Below are 21,265 nucleotides of genomic sequence, written 5' to 3'. Positions count from 1 at the left end.
CTTTTTTTCTTTTATCTTTCTCTATTCTGAGAAGAAGAAGAAGAAGAAGAGAAGGGGAGGGAGCTGGAAAATATTCTATACACAAATAAAAAAAACAACACCACCATCAGATCTTCTCTTCATCTTCTCCCCTCTCATCCCATTAATACAGCATCATCAACACATTAATACAGATCCTCTCATCCCATTAATACAGATCCAACAAATACAGATCTATTTCTATACACTACACAGACAGATCCAACAATACAACAATCACAAAAACAAAAAAAAAAAATAATCTATACACATATCATCAAAAAAGAGAAAAAAAAAACAACACACATCTATATGTGTATATATATATATATAAGAGAGAGAGAGAGTTGGGATGAGAGGATATGTATTAATGTGCTTCCTCTTTCTTGCCATCATAACAAATACAGATCTATATATATATATTCATCTTTTTCATCTTCTTCTTCGTCTCCTTCTTCTCTTCCTCCCCCTTCTCTCATCTTTTCTCCTCCTCTCTCAGCTGTACCTGCTCTCTTTCTTCCTGTTTCAAAAAGGAAAGGGAACGGGAATAAAAAGAGAAAAAAAATAAATAAATAAAATTCAAAACGACGTCATTTTAAATTTCGACCCAACTCAAGCCAACGGGATTCTGAGCCCTCAACCATTTTTCTGTATCAATTCTTCTGAGTTTGGCCATTGTTAAACTCAACCAGGTGTGAGACACAATTCAAGAAACTATGAATATTGGGACACAATTCTTTATCTCTGCAAATCAAACTCTGAATTTCCACCAAGCTACTCTGTAAAATTCACAACCAAACCAAACCCACCCACTTAAAATGTCACTCTCTCTCCTCCTCCTCATCACTCTCTCTCTCCTCTCCACCACCCCACTTTCTCTCTCCTCCGCCACAAACCCACCAGACCGTTTCATCAAATCAATTCCACCACACCAGTCTCTCCGCCACTCCAAACCCCAAGAATACATTGAACTCACCCACCCACTTCCCTCCGATCACCTCATCCCTTCCTTCTCTCTCCAAATCCTCCACCACTACTTCGCCGACACCATCGGCCGCCCACCCATCTCCGCCCCCTACTCCCCTCCCTCCGCCTGCCCTCCTCCGTGGTCCTCCGTGGTCCTCCACCTCCAAGCCTCCTCCTACGGCGACCAGTACGACCGCATCGCCGCAATCTGGCTCGCCGGCGCCGAGATCCTCCGCACCAGCACCGCCGAACCCACCCCCGACGGCGTCTTCTGGAATGTCCGCAAGGACGTCACCAGGTATGTCTCGTTGCTCCAACGGTCGAATCTCACTCTAACAGTCATGCTCGAGAACGTCGTTAACGACGTCTTCACCGGCGTTTACGACGTTCGTCTCACTCTCTTGTATTACAAAAGTAACCCGGTTAGGGTTCTGTCATCGGCAGATCATCATCACAACAAATTGAGTAGGAAATTAGGGCTTTTGAAGGATTACAGATGTGTGGATAGCAAATTAGGGTTTGAGTCTGAGAAATTTAGGGACAATACAGTGATTGTGCATGAAGAAAAACAGAGAAATTCATTGAATTTGTATGAAACTCCGGCGGATTTGATAATTCCCATATCCAATGTGGTTGAGAATGAAGGGTTTTGGTTCAGAATCGAGAGCGAATCGGGTGTTCGTTCCAAGGGGGTTAAGATTCCTCAGAATACTTACAAGGCTGTTCTTGAGATTTATGTATCATTTCATGGAAATGATGAGTTTTGGTACTCTAACCCACCCGATTCATATATCAGGATGAACAATTTGACCACCGGGCGAGGCCATGGAGCCTATAGGGAGGTTTTTGCAACAATTGATGGGAGTTTTGTTGGGTCTGTGATTCCATTTCCGATCATATTCACTGGCGGAATCAATCCACTGTTTTGGGAACCTGTTGTCGCGATTGGTGCGTTCAACGTTCCTTCGTATGATTTCGATTTGACTCCATTTTTGGGGCTTGTTTTGGATTGCAAGACTCATTTGTTTGGGCTTGGAGTGGCTGATAGCATTCCATTTTGGCTTGTTGATGCGAATTTGCACCTGTGGTTGAGTCATGGCTCATCGGCAATCAATGCAAAATCTGTTCATACACATACTCCGTCTCTTTCAATCAAACGCAGCTCGGTTTTTGATCAACTTGATGGATCATTTGAAATAAGAGCAAAGAGGACGAGTCGATTCTTGGGGTGGGTGAAATCAAATGAAGGGAATTTGACTACTCATGTCTTGCACCATCTCAACTTTAAGAACTCGATAAGGTTTGAGAGAAATGGAACATATAAATTAGTTCGGCAAAAAGTGAAGACAAAGACTGAAGTGAAGGTAGAATCTGAGATGGGTTTGTTGATTGGTCACGTAAGGATCAAGAGGAGATACCCTCTTAGAGTGATCACCTCAACTCTACCCGGATCAAGAAGCAATGTGTATAAGATGGTCACAAATGTTTCTCATTCATTGACAGAGAAATTGTCTTGTGGATGCTTCTCAAGATCTTTACGTAACAGTCAAGATTCGCGGGGATGGATGGTGGTCAAGGATCATGATGTTCTCTCTGGATCGGCCAACACTGACCAAAGTTTCAGTTATATGGATGAGTTTGGTTGCTACTCTCGGGTTGTTTCAGCTACTGATGGCAAGCTCGTCAGTGACAACATGACATTCAGTTGCCCATCGTCATTTTAGTTTTGAATCATTTTCTTTTTCTTCACTGCCATGGATTTAATAATGCTTACCACTCCAAGGTCGGAGAGCAAGGATTGAAATCAATCTCATTTCCAACCCAGTAAGATCATGTGCCCTCTTGAAGAGGTACTTGTTCTGAAGCAATCGTGGTAAATGTTTCCAATGGGTCTATGTGAGCATGTATGTGTAATGTAAGTGAATAATTCTTGTCTTTTACCATGACATTCCACTCTGTTTTTCCTTTTATTAAGTTGGCATGCAAAAGAGGGCATTTGTAAAGCAGAAAAATGAATATAAAATGTAATACCATTGATTCTCTTGATGCAAGAAGTTTTCTTCTACATGATTCTATAACAGATGTTTGTATAAGGTTATTCTCTAGCCTAGGGCTGCAAACGAACCAAGTTAGTTATACTTAAAGTTCTTTCATTTGTACATTGGAATTGAGCTTTAACCTAAACTTGACCTAGATAATTATTCAAATTGAGCTTCAACCTGAATTTGAGGTAGATAATTAAAATGAAATGAGCTCAGCTTAATTGTTATTTGTGTATATTTTAATATAAAATTTACATAATAATATAAAATAATGCAACTTTCGCTTTAAGCTTTCGAGCTGAGTTGGAGTCTGAATTTATCTGTGTGTAAAATGATGATTAATAACTGAGCCGAACTTGAACACTATAGTTCATAGGATATATAGCTGCTACACAATTGCAGCAGTTACTGAATTTGAGGATGTTTTTTTACTGCAATTATCTTAACCCTTAATTACACAAAGATAAATTCAAGTGGATTTTCAGTTTTGCCCCTAATAATAATAATAAATAAATAAATAAATAAGTTTATTTTCAGTTGAATACTCCAAGAGGAGTTATTGGATTTTCCCACCAATTTCAGAATAACTTTCGAACCGCATGCATGAACGATTAGATTAACCATCCAAAATGGTTCACTTGTAGTGGAATTCCCTAAACCTTGTCTTTTGCAACTGTTGCTTGATGTACAAATAACCTCAAAATAACCTTGAGTCTTACAGAAGCATAATCCAACATATTGGTCGCTAAATTTTTTGGAGCTTACTAAATTAATTGTGGTAGGTTTCTCAAGAGGGTTGCACACTTGTAATTGTACTATATATAACATTTGACAGGTGATCTGCTCTTTCCTTTTTGGGAAAACGGTTTTTTATATTTTCTAACATTTTGGTTTGACAAAAATAAATAGACAACTGAAAATGAAAAGTTTTTTGTGGTTAATGAAAAAATGAGTTGATTTGGATATAAACCATTTTTCGCTTTTTACCAATGCCATCACCATTGTCACCACTACTGCCACAATCCTAACTCCACCTCCACCCCACCACACCGACACCTCCACTACTATCACCACCACCCCTACCACTACTTACCACCGTTGTCGCTGGCGTTGCCACTGCCACTACCATAACCACCAGTATCATTATTTTCAAGTTCACAATCAAACACACTAAAGCCAGGTGACTTTTGAACTATGATTCGAAGGAGAGTTCATAATGGCAATACTACATCACCAAATAACAGTTACTCCTGTACTCATGGGTACAAGTGCTAAGTGCTATCTCTTAAGCTTTCCTCAAAACTCTTCCAAAAGCAAACCACAGAAGGTTCAATAACTCGATTGATTGGATTATCAAATTATTTTCATTATTGCCCGCAAATGCTGTTACAATTTTTTATTTTTATTTTCCATGCTAAAAACAAATGAAATGAATTCATGTCTTGCCACCACAAATTTCTATTCTTGGGGAAAATCTCTGAAGGGGAAAAAGAATATGCATTTTTCCTTTTCTAACTCTGCAAAAGAGAAGATACAACATGGAGTGTTCACACAAAAAAAACTATTGGTGCCTTTCATTATATCCTCATTTTGCCATCGGGACGCCAAAAACCTTTCTTACCAACAAGGAACTGTTCTTGATGTATGGTTATTGACCAGTGAAGCGAACGAAGAATTTGACCAAGACTGTTGATCATTTTGACTGTGTCTTGAACCAAAACAAATCCACCTGGTCTCAATATGCGATCCATCTCAACAACCACAGCTGTCATGTCACATCTGAAAAGAAATTGCAAAGAACTCAAGTCACGATAAAAAGCCAAAAACCTGGTAATTAGGAATGAAACACTCGTGGGAAATGGCTGTGTTACCTTTGAGTTATGTTTCTGAAGAGGAAACTGGAATGCAGAAGATCGTAAGTTCGAGGATATGTATTCAAAGACTCACACCAGTCATGATAGACTCCAATCAGGCCTCTATCGAAGATAACAGATAAAGTATCTGGCCCAGAGACTGGTATTACATTCATTACCCATAGAGGTCGATCAATAATGGCTGCAGCAAATCTGTAACCAATGTATAGAACAACTGAAATGATAACAGAGGAAAGTAGAAGGAAGTATAACTAATTGAATAAATTGATATTCCTTACCCTCCATAACCAGCATTCATATCCATTACATTCCTCACTCTTGACCAGTCTATACCAAGGCGGCTTTCCAGATAAACATCTGAGACAAGTGCAGACCAGTGTTTGGTGTCCTCGTAAAAGATTTCTTCAGCATCTCGTTCAGCTGATAGGCTTGGAGGTTTACTGTTAAGCCTTTGAGGCCATGGGGCGGGCCAGCTAACCACTGCTGGCAGCAGGGCAAGACAACTGTCAAGGGGCACATACCTGTTCATGAATATAAATAACATTAACATTGATAATAATCACACAATAATAACAGTTATTTAGCCATAAAAATATGTTGTGCCAAAAGTATACCATGAACTGTTTGGCCTACTGTTTTGATCACACAAAGGTGGCTTATTGTCCTTGCGTTTGTCATAGCAGGAAGATGAAATAGGCTTCTGATATATAACCATCCCAATACCAGATGAATCAAAAGTTTTTGCCACTACCTTCCAGCATAGAGATTCAGTCAGAACCACCATAGCTGCAAGAAACAAGGAACACAAATGGTACTTAGTCAACTTCTAGAGCAAACCCTTCCGCAATAGCACAAAATTTTACACAACAAAATTTTTTTTTGATTACAATGGTAGATGAGAATTCAATTACAAAAAGCAGGGGTCACTATCGGGAGATTAAAAAAAAAACTACGGAGAAAAGATAGTGACGCAGGAATACGAACAGTTCCAGACATTCTGATCTCTTTTATCATGACGGTATACTGGTGTAGCAGACCAAACAAAGAGCCCTCCAGGCCTAAGGATCCTGTTGAGTTCCAATAGTGGTTTTCCACCTACAGTTTTCAAAGAAAACCATAAAAAACAAGATAACAAGAGGACGGATGAATTACAAAAAAAGAACTAAAAAAGGGTTATACAAAGTACCATCTGCATCCCAGTGAACCCTGCATCGTGCACAGTGAATCATATCATATGCATTATCAGGAAAAGGCAGCCTTTTTGTTCCAATGACCGAGAGAGTAGCAGGAATTCCCCGCTCAAGAGCAAATTGTATCTGAGCCTCATGTTCATCCTTTGGTGCAAATGACATGGTGATGACATCTTTGTCCAACAAATAGCCACCAAAGCTAGCAACGCCACAACCTACATCTAAAATAACCCTTGTGTGCATTCCCCATTTAATTTTAGGTAAAGTCTGGAGTAAAGCAAGGAAAACAAAGTCAGTATTAAGTAACTTATAGCTAAAAACAAATGACATGCATAGCTTATAACCAATTGCAAATCAAGATAAACAAAATAACACATATGTATCATACAAACTTTTAGTTAAATTATGTCATTACTAAAAGTTAAAAAACACCGTGCCGCCAATTTCAACAATGAAGCACAGTGTGTCCTGGTTGGCTGGCCACAAAGGGGGTGTTAATTGATGTTGCTTCTTGGGGTGGGGAAAACAAACAGTACGAAAATACTTTCATCTATACAATGTAATATGACGCCAGTTTACTGAGTGACGCAACTTTCTTTTCTCACGTATCCATCTGATAAAATATAAATATGAAAATTTAACTAGGTTTCAGGGCTATAGTTGCATCTAGTAATAGACCTTATGTTCCCAACCTTTTTCTTTTTATAAGCTCTCGAACAGAAACAGGGATCATTTTTGTTTACTTCGCATTTTGAGCTAACATCTCTCCATCCAATTACAGTTACATGAAACTAAATTTGAGAGATCGTGTTGACAAGCCATAAATAACCCTACCACCATTCCCTATTAGTATGTTTGTCTTCTTCTTAAACATCTCCAAGGAGATCTTTTGTGGGCATGGGCACTCAACAGCAATCCTAGTAGAAGAAACCAAAGCCAAGGTCATCTTCTCTTTTAAATGGAATCTACACAGACTTAGTAGATGGTATATTCTAAAAAAAAAGAGCATTGAAGCATTTATGACACGCAGTATGACACAAATGATCACCTCCTGGACCCTCATGTAGCAGCCCTGGATCTAATCAAGGGGCACAAGGTATTGGCCACTTCCAGACCACTCTATCTAAATGCATGCACGTGTCACATTTCACAATTGTCATTCAAGTCTAATACGGTAACACCTTGCATCATGATGGATGCTAAAGACTAGCACTGATGTCTGTGACTTTTTTGTGGTAAAGGTGGACTTTAGACTTTTACAGCCATTTTACATGAAAAGATAAAAGGTCCCAGGTTAAGTTCATTTAAATGGAGATGGATATCTGGTCACATGCAACAATTAAATACAAGAAAAAGAAGTCAAGCACAGAGGAGCATTCTATTATAGCTTTAGAAAGTTGAATAAAAAAAAAATTAAGCCTACAAGTTCATGTAATACCTTTCCTATGAACTCAATGTAGTGAGTAACTCCATCCTTAAATTGAGTACCACCTCCAGGGAAAACAAGATAGTCACCAGACTTGCGCACCCAATTTTGGTCCTTCTTGTATTCAACAAGCTTAGGGTGAGGAACATTATTAAACCATATCTGGAAACAGATATTTCAAATCCCAAAACTATGTTAGATGGCAACCAAAGCATCAAGGAAATTTATGAACAAGGTGAAACTTTCCTAATATAAATCAATTCCCCCTCTTTTACTTAAAAGTTAAAAGAATCATACAGATTTATATTTTGGGTGAAAGAACTGTCCTTCGTGTAAATGAAAGTAACTTAACAATATTACAAAACCACACTTCAAAAAGTGAAAAGAAGAGTATGTTATATTAAGTTAATTTTACATCAAAGATTAACAAGTTTAAGCTGACACAAAGTAAAAAACAGACATCCATTTGTAACTAAATATTCAAATTGTTACCTATTCCAACCAACAAGTGACATGACTTTACTGGACAATTCATCTTCTGTAACTGCCTGTTTAAATTCAATCCGATGCATGGTTGCAAGAGTTTGGATCAAATTCAACAAGAAAACCAGTGTTCTACATCTGGACTAGACGATAACAGGTCTAACAACAAAAAGGAAAGTGTTCATGAATTTGAGCTGTTGGTTTTTTCATGAATTGTGGTGGTAATTTTACATATAGGGCTTGTTTATTGGGTGGACTATAGCATATGATTGGGATTGTGAATCCATGGGACTCACATCCCATTGTTTGGTTGCAAATTTTATTATTTGGATTATATTCCAATGGCCATTCTATAAAACAAAATTGACCGACGTTTTAATCCTACAACTAAAAACGCAAAACATCCATATAATTGGGGTTATATATTTCCGCATCTATTGCAAAACAAACATGGACAAGAGAGAATTATGTATCTCACCAATTAAGCTGGATAATCAATCCTACACTAATCTCGTGGATTTTTAATCCTTTCAATATTAATCCTGCTAATCATACAGGCCCATAAGATTAAATTAGAGTTCTAGTCAAAGAGTATTCTTATTGGAAATATGTTTTATTTTTTCAAACCTTACAGTTTACCTCAAAGTCCCAGATTTGGCATGCAAGTTGAGACAAGACAAAAGTATTCACCACATTATCTAGACAAAATCACAATTTTGAAACTACAAATTTATGTGAATATCAATTTTCTAAAATTTAATTAAGTAATCACTCTTGTGAACCACTCAATTAGCAATCAAACTTACAAACACACTCATTTTCAATTTATGTCAAAGCTCAGATGTGATTGAGCTAATACACATGACTCTCCTTGTCAAAAACTCAACACTCACTGGATTTTTTTTTTTTTGTTGACTTTTTTCGAATATGATCCGAGAAAATTAAAACTCGAACCAATCTTACCAAAGTATCAATCTCACCATATCCCTGCTCTTAGGCCACGGAACCGGAACCTTATATCCAGGAGGAAGAGGAAGCAAGCACTGCAGACTCCGGTCAGGGCAATGACGCTCTCTGTGCTCCATATGCCTCCTCGATTTCAACGACTTTATGGCCTTGAAATTGTCAAGACAAGGAATATAATCAACCGCAACTACACCATCACAGAGCCTCCAACTCAAATTCACATCATCAGCCTTGGATGAAAAACGATCACGATCTTCTTCAGGTGGTGTTGTCTGTGTGCTAGGGTTTGAGAGCACCGGTGGAGGCGAAGATTGAGATTGAGATTGAGATTGAGGTCGTGATTGGGCGAGATCGGTGGTGAAATTGATAGGGGATTGAGAGGAGGTGGACAAGAGAATGAATGTAACAAAGAGGAGGAGGACGAAGAGAGAGAAGACGAATGGATATTTGCGCTCCTTGATGAGGTTTTGGACTGAGATAGCCATTGTTAATCTGTAGAAGCTCCAAATTTTGTTATTCAATCGGAAAGAGCAAGTGAATCAGTACTGAGATCCGATTGTTGGAAGCTGAGACGAGAGAACCAATTAGGTGATTGAGACAAATTGACGAGAGAGAGAGAGAGAGAGAGAGAGAGAGATTCCAGAAGATGGTATTGCGGTAATTGAGCGGGGGAGATGTCGAAATGTCGTTATCGCAGAGAACAAGAGGGCCCCGCCAAAAGCCATGCAGGGGAGGCTTGTTTAGGGCGGTTTTGACCGCGCTAAAGGCAGTTTGGAACAGGCTTTTTTTTAAGTAATTTTTTAGTTTTGTTTGGTTAAAATGTGATGTAAAAAAATTAGTAAGTTTTTGGATGATTTTTTAAATTTTTATAAAAAAATGGGTAAAAAATAGAGAGAAAATGAAATTTTTGATTTTTTGGTATGAATTGTTAACTTTTTAATTTTTTTAGTAACTTTTTGACTTTTTAACTAAAATAGACACTTGTTAAAAGAGGCCTAAATATTTGTTTGGTTGTTTGTTTTTTTTTTTTTTTTTAATTTTTTTATTATATATATATATATATATAAAATAAATTTAAGCTGGGGAAATAAATAAACTTGAAAAGGATGGTGTAATATTTTAAAGTTGCCAAAAAAAAGGTTACAAGTTTTTATATTAATAAATGGAAAATGATACAATATAAGTTCACTTTTTAGATTTATTTTTTAGATTCAACAATGTTTAAGTGATAAATTTGTTAATGATTAGAGAATAAATGAAAGAGAATGTTATCTTTAATATTTTAATTGATTGTCATATGATTGAATTTTAAAATTAAATCTATTTTTTGGTCTTAAATAGTAATGCTCTTAATAAATTTCAAATAATTTGATGAATATTATAATATTTGAAATTAAAAATTAACTACATATATATTTTTTTTGGTTAAAAGACAATTATTGGCTAGCAATGGAGCAATTTTTGGGCATCATATAATTGTGAAGTGGTGCCTTGTTTAAACACCACTGATTTATATAATGAGCTATTATATTTAGGTCCCATTTAGGAATTAGTTATTTTAATTAAATTTTTAATTTTTTATGAAAAGATATACCAAAAAATAGAGAAAATGATACGATAACTTTATAGTAACTTGTTGATTTTTTATTTTTATTTTTGGTTAAAAATCAAAGTCCCCAAATAACGCCTAAGACATCTCCTAAGTTTATATAATTATTTAACTCAGCAAGAGTTGTAAAGCTTTACAAGCAGTAGTTTGATTAAAAATTATAGGAAGAGAACAATCTATATTATGTAGCAAAATTTCATTGCCTTTTTGTAAAAAGATTATTTAATATGATTTTATGACAAACTATATTCTTGGTTTATCATGAAAATTTTGAACATATGATTTAACAAAGGTTTTTTTTGACATAAAAAATGAATTAAGTTTAAGAGGCTTTAATTGAGTTTGTGAGATTCAAGAGTTTTTTAAAATAGCCATGGTATATAATTAGGTTTTTCTAAAGTTTTGAAGGGATTAGAACTCCTTAAAACATCACTAATAAATGAAGACTTTCACATTATAATAACAAAGCCTAGGTTATTAATTGTTCAATCTAATTTTATTTATAACTTTTTATTAATCAATAACCTCACGTTAAATCATTGTGCTTAATATTTATTTTCTTATACCCCTTTCACGTGTACCTAACCCTGTACTGCCTAATTCCACTATAAAAGTGTGAGATGATATGAAAATTTCTCAAAACAGGGGGAACCTTATCTGTACTATATATTAAGTAAAATGAGATTTTTAACCTTAAGGCATTTAATATTTCAATCTGAATTTTTTAAATTTTTTATTTTTTGTTTTAAAAAAAAAACTCAATATTTATTGATTTTGTCAAAATTCTCTGATCAGTATTTATTAACATTTTTTAATCCGCATGTCTTTCTACATGCTTGCATTTATTGATTTAGTCAAAATTTCCTAATCAGCATTCAAAATCCCATTATACAAATAATTATAGATACAATCCATATATAGTTACTGAAGTACCCTTTTCAACTTCTTCTATACACTATGGGTAGTGATAAGATTGTTAAATTATTTTTATAAAAAATCTTAAAAAACATAATTTATATATTAAAAAAATATAAAATAAATATAAATATTTATAATTATCTCATGCATAATACAGATGATAGGTTAATATGTTTTAATGGTAAATGGTGTTTTATTAAAAAACTAAATGTTTAAGTAATAACTTAAGTAAAAAAATTAATGTTTTTAACTAAAAAAAATAAAAATAAAAATAAAAACTAAGGTAGCGTTTGGTAGAGTTTTGTAAATGTGATTTGAGAGTATGAGTTATATTTTGAGTTTGTGTGTTGTGGAATTATGATTTGAGTGTAGAAAATTTGTTTGGTAAAGAGTTTTAAAAATAGTTTTGGAAAAGAGGTTTGATTTGAGTGGGGAATTATTGATGTGACATTTGATATGTGATACAAAAATTTACAACTCATAACTAAATATACAATTCAAAATTATTTTAAAGCACATAAAAAATTTAAAAATTTTCAGAAAATATTTGTCCCGATTATGTAAATCAATTGCAAAAAAAAAAAAAAAAAAAAAAAAAAAAAAAAAAAAAATCTGGAAATCAGCCGGACATCCGGGTGGACATCCGGGTGGTCTACCGGGTGGTCATCCGGGTGGTCTACCGGGTGGTCATCCGGTGGACAGAAAACACGCCTGTGTGTGCAGAGTTCTCTGCAGAGAGCGTAGAAAATTGATTTGAAAACGTAACCAAACATGATGCTCCAAAACACACGTAGAAAATTGATTTGGGAATACAAACAAACAGAGCCTAACTTTTTTACTAGCTTGCGAAGTGAGTTTATAATAATAAATGACAATAAAGTCAGTGCCCCGTTTTGTTAAACTAGTTTTTTATCAGTCAGGCGCGTAACTAGCTGAGAGGTGCTCACACAACCACTAAGAAAACTATAAATTCGGACACAATTAGGGTTGGTTTGGAGTGTACTAAAAAAATGTATTTTTTATCTTTTTACGAAAAGATGTGCAGAAAAGTAGAGAGGTGATATAATGGAAAAAAGATAAAAAGATAAAAAGATGGATTATATAGTAGATGACAAACAAAGTTATTTAAAAAAAAATACAGATTTAGAGGTTGTTTGGAATGTTATAAATAAGTGTATTTTTTAATTTTTTATAAAATATGGATTGAGTTTGAAGTAATGTGATAGAGATGTGATGTGATTTAAATAAGATGATGTAACTTAAATAGGATAATGACTTTTTGACTTTTTATCTTTTTTTAAAGATATCAAATTAGCCTTATTCTACGAATAAATCTTATATTATAAAAATTTAATCTTAATCTCATTTAAAATAAATTCGTAATAGATAATGGTGGATAAATATAATTATTCTTACACAACAGCTAGGTTAATTACACTTTTAACCCATTACTTCAATCAGATTTCCTTAAATTTTTATTGTTTTAGATTAAACAATCTGATTTATACATTTAAGTCTAGTTTTAACTTACGTTCGGTTTGTTTTGAAGGAAAAATATTTTTTTTATTTGATACAATAAAAAATAAAAGTTAACAGAAAATATTTTTCATAATTAACAGAAAATAAGCCTATATGCATAACAAAAAAATTTTCACTTTTAAAAGGTGAAAAACATTTTTCAAACTAAAATCTTACCAATATCACCACACTATCACCATCACTTTCACCTCTACTACCACACTACCATCAACACAGTCACTACCACCATCATCGTTGCTATCACCGCCACCGCTGCCCCACTACCATGCCACCACTACCACCTCCACCTCCACCTCCGCCTTCGCCTTCACCTTTACCTTCGTTTCACCACCACCACCACCACCAAACATAGAAAAATGTTTTCTGAAAATATTTTCCACCCAAACAAATAGAGCGTTAGTCCTTCCGTTCAATTTAGAGATTAAAACTAACAGTTTTGAAATATTTGTCAATCTCTTAAGATGTACATAAAAAAATTTAAAAAATAAAAAAATTAATAAAAATTCGGAAGAAAAGACCAAAATAAAACTAGACTTAGAATTTAAAAATTAAATTGTTCAAATTAAAACAATAAGTACTGTGGTGAAATTCAAGTCAAATATATGGGTGAAAAAGTATAATTAATCCCAATAATTATTATCCACAAACACCACTAAACCAATATGTAAGGCCTTATAAGAGCTGTTATATATTGACATGAAAATTTGCATTTTCTCTTAATTTTATTTGATTTTTCTTTTCCAGAATTGGGTTAACAAAGTGGCATTTTCATATTTGTTAGAACTAATAGAAACAGTCCTTCATATCAATTAATATGACAAGTCACCTCATTGTTTTTCAGAATTGTCACACTTAAACTGCATTGTTCATGGTCTCCATGTTTTACATCATCTCTATTGAGAGGATAATTTATATGCGAATTGGGTCGAGATGGGCTTTTATGGGCCTCAGTACGAAGGGCTGAGTAAAGAGGCCATAAAGTTACTCCGGTCTTGAAGAGGCTTAAAGTTAGCCCGATCTCAAGCCCAGAAGGTAGACCGGTCCGAGGGACTCTTGATGTTAGTCCGGTTGAAGGACGCTTTAGACCGGTTTAAGGGTGCTTTGAACTTATACCGGTCATGGCGCAGTGAAACTAGATCGGTCTAAACCTTGATAAAAGATAGTTCGGTTTTGGGCATACCATGGTTTGTAGAAAACTATGGGCAGAGAACCGAACTAGGTATAGTTCGGCTAAGCATAGTCGTGATTACTTCGGTCGTATGGTAGGCCGGCCATGGAAGAACCATCTCACTTGGTTTAAGTAGTGAGGGGGGTGTTGTGTATGAATCCTAGGAGGACTCTGCATGGAGGAGTAAAAGTCCTACTAGGATTGTGCCACGCAAAACCTATAAAAGCTCACAAACATCACCTATGAAGAGGTAACACAACTTTGATTATTAAATACACAGAGCTTTTGTCTTTGTCCATTTTTCTGACTTAGGCATCGGAGGGGTCTCTGGCACACACTCACCGACTAGCTCACGTTTGTGTTTTCAGGGAGTAAAGCGACGACGTTTGGAGAAGGGCAGACTTGATCAACAGGATTATACGAGAAGGTTTATTTCTTTCCCGTACAATTGGCGCCGTCTGTGGGAAATATCAGACAAGAACAGAACCTCTTGATCAAGCTTTTCCTCTTTAGAAGCAATGGCGCACAACGAAGATTTGCCACATTCCGCCATCGACGGACAAACCCCAGAGGAGGGTGGGAGGCGCGAAGGATTGCCCTCTATCCCTCTTATGGCGGACTTGGAGCAACAGCGACAGAATCCCAAGAGGGATGCAAGGGGGAGGAGGTGGACTAATAGCCCCCGTCACTCTCGTTCACGAAGTCCTGACAGACAAAGGCGGAGGATTGATCCTCAAGTTCTGGAGGACCGCGTGAAGGAGCAAGATGAATTAATAAGGAAGATGGCGGCGGACATGGAGGCCATGAAGCGCCAGATGAAGGGAAAAGGAGTGGCGACAGGAGAGGGACGCAAAAGCAAAACGCCCCCTCGCCGCTCAGAAAACCGTGGAAGGTATTCCACACCATCGCAAGCAAAAAGCAGGAGCCTTAGGACAGGCGATACTCAATCCAGAACCTCCAGAGCTCGTTTCTCCAGGTCTGAGAGAACGAGATCATTGAGGTCTTACACAGAGAGAAGTACCTATCGACCCTCGCGCTCGCACCAGACATCATCCAGGCCAACGGAGTTGCCCAAATCATCCGATTTGCGGATCATGCTGGAAGAAAGGGCACGTTTGAAGGAAGATACTAGGGCGCGCGACCCTCGCAAGGTATCTGCCCTTCAGCGGTTGGCTCCTTGGACGCATGGAAGCGTCGAGGTTGGAATGCCATTCCCGCACCCTACCTATGAACCAACGGATAAAGCATTAGCAAGGCTGCAGACCTCGCCGTTCGTTCCGGCAATAGAAAATGCGCCCCTACCTTCAGGCTTCCTTCAGCCCAAATTTACCACGTACGAGGGGAAGACGGACCCTATATACACCTAAGCCACTTCCGCCAGGTTATGGCGGTATATCGGCGAAACGAGGCTTTGATGTGCATCTTCTTCCCATCAAGCCTTGGTGATCTAGGTTTGACTTGGTTCAAAAAACTTCCATAAGGCAGCATAGCCTCCTGGGCACAATTGGCAGAGGCGTTCGTCACAAGGTTCAGAACAAACACCAAAACCCCGGTGAAGATTGACCAGTTACTCTCCATCGACATGGGCGAAAAAGAGACACTAAGATCCTACAATAGTCGCTACTAGGAGACATTCAACCAGATTGGGGACTGTCCCACCAATCTTGCCATTGCACAGTACAAAAGAGGCCTTCTAGTCGGAAACAGACTAAGGGACTCAATCACCATGACACCACCCCTCACCATGGAGGCCCTGATGGAAAGAGTGCATCAGCACATCAGGGTGGAAGAGGATGGCGCCCGTGCTAAGGCAAAATCAGGCATGACTACAGTACCAGATAAAAGGACCACAACAAAGATCAACGCGGTAGAACATCCGGACAAAAACGGACGAGGCAGGCGAGACAACGGAGAGGACCAGGATAAGAGATGGTTAAGAATCCACACAGCCATAACCACGGTATTCAAGAAACCGATCTACCGGATTCTGAGTGAAATACGCGATGAGCTTTTCGTCAGATGGCCAGCTAAGCTAGGAGAAGCACAGAAAGACTGCGATGAAAGGTCGCGATGCACCTTCCACAGAGAAAAGGGGCACCATACTGAAAATTGCATGCCATTGAGACAGCATCTGGAGGAGTTGGTGGCAACCGGTCACCTGGATAAATACATTGAAGGAGGGACGCAACCAGCCCCCCAGGACCACAATAACCCCAATGGAATGCCAATTGACGCCCCACCTCAAGGTGTGATCAATGTAATACATGGGGTATTCGAACCTGAGCGTGTGTGCGAGCTCAGAGGATCGATCAAGAAGGCTGAGCACTTAAGGGAGGTACTAAGTGCCCAACCTACCATCAAAAAAGGGAGAACAGAGGCCACGAACATCATGTCTTTTTCAGACAAGGACTTGGAAAGAATATATTGCCCTCACAACGATGCACTGGTCGTCACCCTCCGCATCAAGGATTATGACGTCAAACGAATTCTGATAGACCAAGGCAACTCATGTGAGATAATGTACTACGACACCTTCAAACAACTGAAACTGGAAGACAAAGACTTGGCACCGGCTGTATCCCCCCTGATCGGATTCAACTCAATGCCAGAATGGCCAGTCGGCAAAATTATCCTGCCAGTCAGGGCAGGAAGCGTAACAAAACAAGTGGAATTTTGGGTATTGAAAGTCCCTTCCACTTACAACATAATCTTGGGAAGAACATGGCTCCATGCCATGAAATCGGTAGCATCATCCTACCATCAAGTAATGCGGTTCCCCAACGGAACTGAAGTAATTGAAGACGTCTTTGGAGACCAGATTATGTCCAAGCAATGCTTTGTCACGGCTAATGGCAGCCGCGCTGCCAAGGGATATGTTCATTCGGTGGAAGAACCTGAGAGTAATGAACTGTTCGCAGATGTCGACAGAGCAGCAGATCAAAAAGCGGTGGAAGATTTGGTAGAGGTAAGAATAGATGAAAAGAACCCGGATAAGTTCTTTTTGCTCGGTTCGTCGTTGTCCAGCACTGAGAGATTAGAGGTCTTGGAATTCTTGACCTCTAACATCGAAGTGTTCGCCTGGACACCCTACGACATGCCAGGCATTGATCCAAACTTCATCTGTCACCAACTCAATGTCCACCCATCTGCCAGACCAATCATTCAGCGCACTCGCAGATTGGCACTCCACCACGCCGAGATAGTGGCGGAAGAGGTGGGAAATCTGCTAGAGGCAGGAGCTATCAGCGAGGTGCACTACCCCAGATGGATTTCCAACACAGTCGTGGTACCAAAGAAGAATGGCAAATGGCATGTCTGTGTCGACTATAAAACAATCAACAAAGCATGCCCAAAAGACAGTTTCCTCCTACCACGGATAGATCAACTGGTAGACCTGACGGCGGGGCACAACCGACTTAGCTTTCTGAATGCATACAGAGGCTACCATCAGATTGCCATGTACGAACCAGACTAGGAGGTCGCATCCTTTACCACCCCAAGAGGACTGTATTGCTATAAGGTCATGCCCTTTGGCCTAAAAAACGCAGGGGCAACATTCCAGAGAATGGTCACCAAGATGTTTGAGCCATTGTTAGGCAAAACAATGGAGGCTTATATCGACGACATGGTGGTCAAAAGCAAGGACGAGAACGACCATCTAAGGGACCTAGGTGAGATGTTCCAGATTCTGAAGAAACACAAGTTGTGCCTTAATGCATCTAAGTGTGCGTTCGGTGTAGGATCTGGCAAATTCCTGGGCTTCCTGGTGACCAACCGAGGTATAGAGGCAGACCCCTCCCAAATCAAAGCTATTCAAGATCTCGAGAGGCCTAACTCAGTAAAAGAAGTGCAGCATCTCACCGGCATGGCAGCTGCATTCAACCGATTCATTAGCCAATCGTCAGACAGACTACGACCATTTTTTTCAAGCATTGAAAGCCAAGTTCGAATGGGACGAAGAATGCGACCAAGCTCTGGAAAGCTTGAAAGAATACATGTCTTCTCCACCATTGCTGGTCACCCCAATACCTGGAGAAGAACTTTTCCTGTACCTGGCAGTCTCTCAGCACGCAATTAGCGCAGTGTTGGTCCGTGCGAAAGGAATTTAACATCTGCCCATTTATTATGTCAGCAAGACATTGCTGGGTGCCGAAACAAGGTATTTGCCACTGGAAAAACTGGCATTGGCCTTGATGATGGCCTCAAAGAAGTTGTCGCACTACTTTCACGCCCACACCATAATTGTCCTCACAGCTTTCCCATTAAAAGCTCTGTTTGAGAGGGCAAACTTTTCTGGGCGAATCTTGAAATGGGCAGTTGAGTTGGGACAATTCGACATCAAGTTCCAACCCAGGACCGCGATAAAGGCTCAAGCTTTGGCAGACTTTGTCGCAGAATTCACCCCAGGAAGTCATCATATCTGCCCAATCGACCTGACTGATACAACCAAACCAGGAATAGAAATTGACGCCGGAATAGCGCAACCCCTGGTGCAGGATATTCAGTCAGAACCCATGGCAGACCAGCGTAAAGACAGCAAGGAAGAAGCAAACCATGCTACACCAAGCCAAGACTCACCAACAAATAAAGGCTTGGTACAATCAGATAGCGAGGGGCAGACAGCAAGCATAGACCTTGAAGAAAATACCAGCAACATTCTTGACCCCACAACATCATCTGACCCCTCCACTTGCTGGAAGTTGTTCGTTGGTGAGATGTGGAAGCTCTTTGTGGATAGAGCATCTAATCGGCATGGTGCAGGACTTGGCATAGTCCTCATCTCACCAGACGGCCTGGTTATGGAGCAAGCAATCAACCTTGGCTTCCCAACATCAAACAACGAAACGGAATATGAAGCACTTCTTGCAGGACTCAAATCAGCGTTCTACATGAAGGCCACTGAATTAATGGTCTACAGTGACTCACAGCTGGTAGTAAACCAAATTTCTGGCGACTATGAAGCAAAGGATGACAGGATGGCCAAGTACCAAGAATTGGTCAGAACAGAGATCAAGAAATTTGAAGTAGTAAGGATAGAACAGATTGGCAGGAAGGAAAACAGCAGAAAAGATGAACTAACAGGCCACACCATAATTGGCCTTGATGATGGCCTCAAAGAAGTTGTCGCACTACTTTCACGCCCACACCATAATTGTCCTCACAGCTTTCCCATTAAAAGCTCTGTTTGAGAGGGCAAACTTTTCTGGGCGAATCTTGAAATGGGCAGTTGAGTTGGGACAATTCGACATCAAGTTCCAACCCAGGACCGCGATAAAGGCTCAAGCTTTGGCAGACTTTGTCGCAGAATTCACCCCAGGAAGTCATCATATCTGCCCAATCGACCTGACTGATACAACCAAACCAGGAATAGAAATTGACGCCGGAATAGCGCAACCCCTGGTGTAGGATATTCAGTCAGAACCCATGGCAGACCAGCGTAAAGACAGCAAGGAAGAAGCAAACCATGCTACACCAAGCCAAGACTCACCAACAAATAAAGGCTTGGTACAATCAGATAGCGAGGGGCAGACAGCAAGCATAGACCTTGAAGAAAATACCAGCAACATTCTTGACCCCACAACATCATCTGACCCCTCCACTTGCTGGAAGTTGTTCGTTGGTGAGATGTGGAAGCTCTTTGTGGATAGAGCATCTAATCGGCATGGTGCAGGACTTGGCATAGTCCTCATCTCACCAGACGGCCTGGTTATGGAGCAAGCAATCAACCTTGGCTTCCCAACATCAAACAACGAAGCGGAATATGAAGCACTTCTTGCAGGACTCAAATCAGCGTTCTACATGAAGGCCACTGAATTAATGGTCTACAGTGACTCACAGCTGGTAGTAAACCAAATTTCTGGCGACTATGAAGCAAAGGATGACAGGATGGCCAAGTACCAAGAATTGGTCAGAACAGAGATCAAGAAATTTGAAGTAGTAAGGATAGAACAGATTGGCAGGAAGGAAAACAGCAGAAAAGATGAACTAACAGGCTTTGCGTTAATGGCAGATACATCCATCCCTCACCCACTACTAATTGATTACCTACCAAGACCAAGCATTGAAGACCCCGAAGTAGAAGAGGTATGTTGCGCCGAATTAGGCCCCTCATGGATGGATCCCATTATACTGTTCTTAAAAGACGGCATCTTATCGGAAGACAAGAAAGAAGCCAACAAAATTAGAGCAAAGTCGTAGCGATTTTTGCTCTCCCCATCTATGGCATTATACAAAAAGTCATTCTCAGGACCTTACGTAAAGTGTGTCCACCCCTGTAAAGTAGAAGCGTTCTTGTTCGGAATACATGAAGAGGTGTGCGGAAGCCACCAAGGAGGAAGATCGTTAGCTTACAGAGCCATTTCGCAAGGATACTGGTGGCCATACATGCAAGCCGATTCAGAGAAGTATGTGAAGAAATGCGAGAAATGTCAGAAGTTCGCACATCAAATACATCAGCCGGCCAGAGAACTCCTACCACTAACCAGCCCATGGCCCTTTGCAATGTGGGGCTTGGACATAGTAGGACCACTTCCAACAGCACCCGGAAACAAGAAGTTCTTTCTCGCAGCAACAGACTACTTCACAAAGTGGGTGGAGGCAGAAGCATTGGCATCAATCAAGGAAAAAGATGTGAAGAAGTTCGTCTGGCAGAATATCATTACTCGATTCAGCATACCTAAAGCCCTAATATCAGACAATGGCACCCAGTTTGATGGAAGAATCTTTAGAGGCTTTTGTGAAGAATACAAGATAGAATTCTACAATTCTACACCAGCATATCCTCAAGCAAATAGCCAAGCAAAAGCATCAAACAAGGTTGTCTTGGATGGACTAAAGAAAAGGTTAGAGAAGGCAAAAGGCAAGTGGGCGGAGGAAATTCCTCATGTTTTATGGGCTTACCGCACCACACCTCGACGATCAACAGGAGAAACACCATTCTCCTTAGCCTACGGCATGGAAGAAGTAATCCCACTGGAAGTTGGCCTTCCCACAATTAGAAGCGAAAATTTTGATCTAGACTTAAATAGAGAAGCCATAGCATTGGAGCTCAACCTCGCCGAAGAAA

General features: G+C 39.2%; 2 protein-coding genes across 3 annotated transcripts; one reads left to right on the top strand and one right to left on the bottom strand.

Annotated features, from left to right (window-relative positions):
* The first annotated feature begins 372 nt into the window (after positions 1-372).
* LOC114291729 (Peptide-N4-(N-acetyl-beta-glucosaminyl)asparagine amidase A protein) lies at positions 373-3,049 on the top strand. Its single transcript, XM_028235593.2, has one exon. The coding sequence runs from the start codon at positions 837-839 to the stop codon at positions 2,706-2,708; it is 1,872 nt and encodes a 623-aa protein (XP_028091394.2). The 5' UTR covers positions 373-836; the 3' UTR covers positions 2,709-3,049.
* A 1,322-nt stretch (positions 3,050-4,371) lies between these two features.
* LOC114291734 (putative methyltransferase PMT23) lies at positions 4,372-9,688 on the bottom strand. Of its 2 annotated transcripts, none has more exons than XR_014337662.1 (8): positions 8,980-9,683; positions 7,529-7,678; positions 6,087-6,357; positions 5,885-5,995; positions 5,515-5,686; positions 5,179-5,421; positions 4,898-5,114; positions 4,372-4,805 (listed from the first exon to the last, which is right to left on the bottom strand). XR_014337662.1 is itself a non-coding variant. In XM_028235598.2 (8 exons), the coding sequence occupies exons 1-8, from the start codon at positions 9,448-9,450 to the stop codon at positions 4,604-4,606; spliced, it is 1,815 nt and encodes a 604-aa protein (XP_028091399.2). In that variant the 5' UTR covers positions 9,451-9,688; the 3' UTR covers positions 4,372-4,603. The 2 variants fall into 2 exon arrangements, 1 of the variants encoding a protein (XP_028091399.2); XM_028235598.2 differs by having other exon boundaries at positions 4,898-5,092; positions 8,980-9,688.
* Positions 9,689-21,265: the final 11,577 nt, after the last annotated feature.

Source organism: Camellia sinensis, chromosome 8 (genome assembly GCF_055761805.1).
Source record: "Camellia sinensis isolate YWXY chromosome 8, ASM5576180v1, whole genome shotgun sequence".
NCBI lineage: Eukaryota > Viridiplantae > Streptophyta > Magnoliopsida > Ericales > Theaceae > Camellia > Camellia sinensis.
The sequence above is the reverse complement of the archived record's forward strand: the minus strand, read 5'-3'. Positions and strand labels throughout refer to the sequence as shown.

What these genes read in the sequence shown, in the direction of transcription:
- LOC114291729 (XM_028235593.2), top strand. Translation starts at nt 837, where the DNA reads ATGTCACTCTCTCTCCTCCTCCTCATCACTCTCTCTCTCCTCTCCACC.
- LOC114291734 (XM_028235598.2), bottom strand. Translation starts at nt 9,450, where the DNA reads ATGGCTATCTCAGTCCAAAACCTCATCAAGGAGCGCAAATATCCATTC. An exon ending in AGTAGGCCAAACAGTTCATG is followed by an intron (nt 5,422 to 5,514) that starts GTATACTTTTGG and finishes ATTCATGAACAG; the next exon opens with GTATGTGCCCCTTGACAGTT. An exon ending in TTCAGAAACATAACTCAAAG is followed by an intron (nt 4,806 to 4,897) that starts GTAACACAGCCA and finishes ATTTCTTTTCAG; the next exon opens with ATGTGACATGACAGCTGTGG.